Genomic DNA, 5,614 nt, shown 5'->3' with positions numbered 1-5,614 from the left:
TGGCCAACAACCCGAGTGCGCCTGAGTGGCCTCGTCCTGTTTACTTTGCCGTGGATTGGGTCTGCTTAACTCAGCTTGCCAAGTAGACCCGAGAGGCTTGCACTTAAAGTGTTAATGGTGGGGTTGGGTTGCCATATACGACTATGACCCTTGGGTGACGGGCACAAGGCGTGAGGGGTCAGGGTCACATATATCCATATCATCTTACTCCTAAAAGCCGAACTTTCTTTGACAGTGACATGATATTTAATGTTTACCATTCAAGTTGTTATGAATTTTCATACATATCTGAAATGTGAGACTGAAATCTAGACGTATTCGGATGACAGTGTCAATATGCCAAATTTTGAGAGTCTAAAGAAACAAAGGAGGGAGGGAGAGTTTTGAAACAATTTATATTTTATAGGTGACCTACGAATAATCCGAACCTCAAAAACTATAACGCTGAATGTATAAATTAAGAACGTTTTAAGTAAGAGCAAACATACTCAACATACTCAATGCAAAGTCGTTAAAACGCGAAATTGTGAAGAGTAAAAATAATTTATTTCTGTAAATAACATTTCATTCATTAATAAGTTGTGTTATAGAAAACCCACTTCCTTATTCTATATCACTTGATGTGTAGCTATGACACTTCATATTTTTATCTATGCCATGAACTTGATGGAATTACCATGAGTCAAATATAACGGCGCATGCGAATTTCGATAACGTTATCACATGGAATGACGAGCAGAAAAATTCATATGTTAATTTAAAATATCTAGTTAACTTCAAAACAGCTTATCAAATTTAATTATTGGGTATTTAATTGAGGCAAATGGGGAAACTCTTCAGTAATTGACGGCATGCTATGACTTAATCAACTGAACATTGAACCAAGATTCGCTGACTTATTATTAGATAAGGACTGGGAAACTCCTTGTTACGGTTACACTTTTAGATAAGGCAAAATGAATTTCTAGCGTTATAATAAATTTGGGAAGCGATGTTGGCGAGCAACAAATAAAATATGGGGAACATGTTCCAATTTATAGATCTAAGAATCGTTAAAAATTAGATGCTTTATACAGGGCACTATTTTTAAGGTGACATGACTCAAACCGTGTTTTGTACATCTTTGTTTAGGTTATTATAATTTTATAAATAAAGTTTATATATATACATAGGTACGTCTTTTCTTTGCAGACAGGCCATATGTACGCCTATAATAATATTTAAGTCCCATGGAAATGATCGATAGCAAATGAAGTTCTTATGTGAAAAACTTTGAATATATCTTGAGGCAACTTATTTTACTATGAAATCTATCTTCAAAGTAATTTTCAAAGAATCCATTCCTTCTTAGTATAATTGGGGATCATAGACTTGGTGGGTGAAGTTTAGCGCTCAAATGAATATCCAAAGATTCTAATGAAAAATCATTTGAGATGTCTCTCATATTTTTTTATCTTTTTAATCTTTTAACCATCCGCTTATCTTCAAAATTAACTTCAGAGATCTTTTTAAAATATCACCTCATTTAGGTGGAAAATAAATATTAAAATATTATTAAAGACCAAAATAGCAGGGAATTTTGATTTAAACTTTAGATTCTTAATTGGACTTTATATGCACTCTAATCTAAGTATTTTAAATAAAACTTTAAACGTTGCCTTGAAGATAGTGCTGGTAGGTTTAAATTGCCTACGGGCAGGAAGTGGGCGAAAAATGTTATCTAAAACTTGAACTTGCCACGGACAAGGCTGGAATATGCCCGCTTATATCATATAAATATCTCTCATGGGAGTGATCGATTAAAATTTAAGCTTATTATAAGAAAACTTTTTTGTCATATTTGATTTAAACGGGTTAAATAAAGTATAATTTTAATGGTAATTAAACTTCTTAGAAATACATTGAATTGCTAACCGAAATTATTAACTGAAATAATTTCTTTTAATCATAAATAAAATACATACAACTTTAAAATTTTAAATTACAGAAAAGAAAATATTATTATCTAAATAATCTAAAACTCTGGGTTCTGCATAAGTGACTCAAACACTTTTCTAGCCACGTTTCTTAACACCTTTCCATTGTTGTTCTGTGGCAACTCATTGACAAACTGGACTCCAGCGTTCAGTTGCTTGTATTCGACAACAACACGTTTGGCCACGTGCTCGATGATCTTCTCTTTGGTGATGTCAGTGCCAGGCCTCTTGATGACCAAGGCGCCGGCGGCATCGGTGTAGCCCCTGTTCCTGACACCGACAACGCAAACACTTTGAACCTCCGGCAGTTCGGCAATAATTTGCTCTATTTCGTTGGGCCAATAGTCCTTTGATTTGTACTTGAGCACATCCTTCTTACGATCGATCAAAAACAGATTGTTATCATTATTAAAGTAGCCAATGTCGCCAAGATTGATCCATCCGTCCTTGAGGGTGGAGGCAGTGTCCTCAGGATTACCCACATAGCCCTCCCATTTGACGCCAACGTCAATAAGTATTTCGCCGACCTGGTTGTGTCCCAGTGCGTTGCCCTCATCGTCTACGATCTTAACGTTGACACCTGGTGGCAGTCTGCCCACAGAACTTTCAAGACTGTGATCGATGTTGAAGGCAATTGCACCAGTCTCAGTGGCTCCATATGAGAATACAATATGGCAATGCTCCATAATTTCCTGGCCCTTCTGCATAATCTTCGATGAGAGCCAGCCACCGACAATAATACACATGCGCACGCTGGACAAATTCTGCTTTGTGGCCAATGGACTTGTGAACACCTCAAAGGCCTGCCATGGCGGCATCACAATCAAGGTAACTTTGTACTTTTCGATCATACGAATGAAGCTATCAGCATTGAAGGTTTCGTCAAATATGACTTGAGTGGTGCCATAGAAGAAAGTTAACATCATTAAGGAAAAGCCTGTCATCCAGTCCAATGTGGCACTTGTCAAGAACACATCAGTGCTGTTGGTAATTCTGTAAAGGATGTGAACCAGTTTAATTAAATTTAAAAAAAAAATGCATGTTAACTTTGCACTTACGCTTCCGTCTTGTTAATGTGTCTATGAGATATGGCCACCGATTTTGGCTTTCCGGATGTGCCCGATGAGCATAGAATGGCTGCTGTCTGATCGCCGCCAATGGCCAACACCTCGGGTCTAATAAAAAGGAAGAAAAAAATGTTTTGGAATAGCGCGAGAATTTTGATTAAATTGTCTGACTCACTGGTAGAAACGTTCCATGGGATGTGGTTTCAGCAGATCCTCAATGCTGGGCACACCCTCTACACGACCTGTCATCGTCACATACTTGGGATTCCATTCCTTGGTTACCTCCTTCATGATCTCATAGTGCACACTATCGCAAAACATAATCTTTGGCTTGGTAATCTCATATAATGCCTTTATAACTTCTGGTTCCTTCATATAGGTGTAGGCCACGGCATGGAAAGGCGTCGTGTTGAAGAAGCAGGCCACAGTTAAGGAACTAACATAGGTGCTGGCATTTCCAATAATGCCTACGACATCCTCATGGGTTAGTTTCTCACTCTTGAAGAACAGTGCTAGGCGTGTCGCCCAGGCTTGCACTTCTTCAAAGGTCACCACGCGTCCGTCTATTTCGCTGATCTGTTTAAGAAGATTTGCTGTAGCTCAATTGTTTATTGATTGTTACCCTTCCATTACCTGGGCGACATTTTGTGGCCAATTCTTCAATGAAGTGTATATTCTTTCACCCACGGAGCAGTCGTAGTGGAATTGTCGCCGCCTGGGTACTCCACTCCACACTTTTGTCTCCTCGTTAAAGAAAGTTGGGAATAGTGCCTTGGCTGCCATATTGTTTGTCCAAAAGTTAATGAACTACTGTCTGTTCTCCTAGTGGAATGTGTCGGCTTATATAGCATATCGAGTAGCTCTATTTAAAAATTTATCATATGATTGTTTATCGTTTGCCATTTGATAGGCATAACTTATTGGTGCAAAGTTTCATTTGGTATTTACGGTAAAGAATAGAAAGATTGGGGCACAAATGTTTGACCGCACTTCTTCAATAAAAAATGGCTTATCTTTAATTTCTCCTTTAATTTCCTTAAAAGCGCTTACGCCTCTTCTGATGTTTGTCGCCAGTCATTGGGTAATATTCCATATTCTCCATAGATAAAGTTTTAAATATCTTTTATTATTTATATGTTTATCAAAATACGTTTATTTGCTCTAATTAGTTGTAATTAACAAATATATGCAAATTGAATTCTGATAGGGATAGAAAAAACTGATTTTCTGTAGTTCCGTCGGCTTATTTTACAATCCTCACATTTTTTGAGGATTTCGGGTACTATAAAAACGATAAATGTGCAAAAAATATGAACACAAAACAAACAATTACCATCCGGGCAGCAGGACAACAGCTTTTCGTACCTTCCCCCAACAACTTCACGCTCGACCGGGAGCTTCATCCTCATCTTTTGCAGCTGCCAAAACAGTCAAGTGTTTCTTTTTCCGTTATTGCCAACCCCCCACAGGCCGGGCATCTAATCGAATTTGATGGCTTCACACTGATAGGAGCAGCTGCTGCCGCTGCCTCCGCCTCTGCCTCTGCCTCTGCTGCCGCCGCTGCACCTTCCCTACCACGACCCACGAATCCGGCCACGAGTTTTATTGCCTTTTATATTATTGTATTAGCCGTGTGGCATATGCTTTAAATATTTTGCCTGTCCCTTCGCCATCCTGAAGCGATGGCTTTTGTTCGGAGCTTTGTTGTTCTGCTGCTTGTTTCCAGCAGATTTCAGCGCCGATTTTTATGTTCGGCGTTTATTATGCTTTACTTTTTCGCGCCTCTTTTTAACCCCTTGTTTTATGTGACGTTGCGTGTGTCGACCGGAAATGCCTCATTTTTAGAAGTGTTTTGCATTTTGTTGCCGCCTGACTCTTTTTTTTTATATTTTGTTTCTGTTTTTTTTTTTCTGTTTTCAACAATTGTATACGAGTTTTTCTTTTTTCCTTGTGTGTGTGCGTTGTTGTTTCTGGTGTTTGGGCTTTTGGTTTCTATTTTGCTTTGCTTTCGGTTATTTGTGAGATATATGCAAATGTGTTGGCAGTTATTTGTGTTGAGGATTTGTTTTAGCTCCGCTCATGTTATGCATATGTATTTGTGTTTTAGTTTAGTTTTGTCAGCCTGACATGGCATATGGATATGGACGTGGATGTGGATATGGATATGGATTTGGTTTGGGTTCGTTATTATTTTTAGGGCCAGCTTTTCTTTGATTTATGCTGCCAAATGTGTTCACTGCAAATTCTGTAGCGTTCACGTTTGGGTTTCCTCTTTCTTTATTTACTCACTTCAAAGGGAAAATTCTTTATTGAATATTATTTAAAATTCAGTTAACGGCACTCATTGACTGTTTTTTTAATTATCTTCTTTTAAGTTTTAATTGCAGCTTGTGCTGATAACGCAGCAATTGCGCGTGACGCAGGTGGTTTGCTCTGATAATCCTCACCAGCTTATCGAGACCGGCTGAATGGCTTTGGCTTAGTTTACCGAGCGCATTGTTTGAGAAATAACGTTAGAAAATCGACGCAAACTACAAAAGACACATTTTTGTACCACGGCGTGTAAGCAAT

The 5,614-nt window shown here is 38.3% G+C and overlaps 1 protein-coding gene across 1 annotated transcript; it reads right to left on the bottom strand.

Annotated features, from left to right (window-relative positions):
- Positions 1 to 2,014: 2,014 nt before the first annotated feature.
- Positions 2,015 to 3,826, bottom strand: LOC115762417 (4-coumarate--CoA ligase-like 6). The gene is made up of 4 exons (XM_030704613.1): positions 3,677 to 3,826; positions 3,219 to 3,619; positions 3,035 to 3,151; positions 2,015 to 2,969 (listed from the first exon to the last, which is right to left on the bottom strand). The coding sequence occupies exons 1-4, from the start codon at positions 3,824 to 3,826 to the stop codon at positions 2,015 to 2,017; spliced, it is 1,623 nt and encodes a 540-aa protein (XP_030560473.1).
- Positions 3,827 to 5,614: the final 1,788 nt, after the last annotated feature.

The sequence above is a fragment of the Drosophila novamexicana genome, unplaced genomic scaffold (assembly GCF_003285875.2).
Source record: "Drosophila novamexicana strain 15010-1031.04,08,12 unplaced genomic scaffold, DnovRS2.1 tig00000008-arrow-pilon, whole genome shotgun sequence".
In the NCBI taxonomy this organism is placed as follows: Eukaryota; Metazoa; Arthropoda; class Insecta; order Diptera; family Drosophilidae; genus Drosophila; species Drosophila novamexicana.
This window is presented reverse-complemented; position numbering and strand designations above follow the sequence as displayed.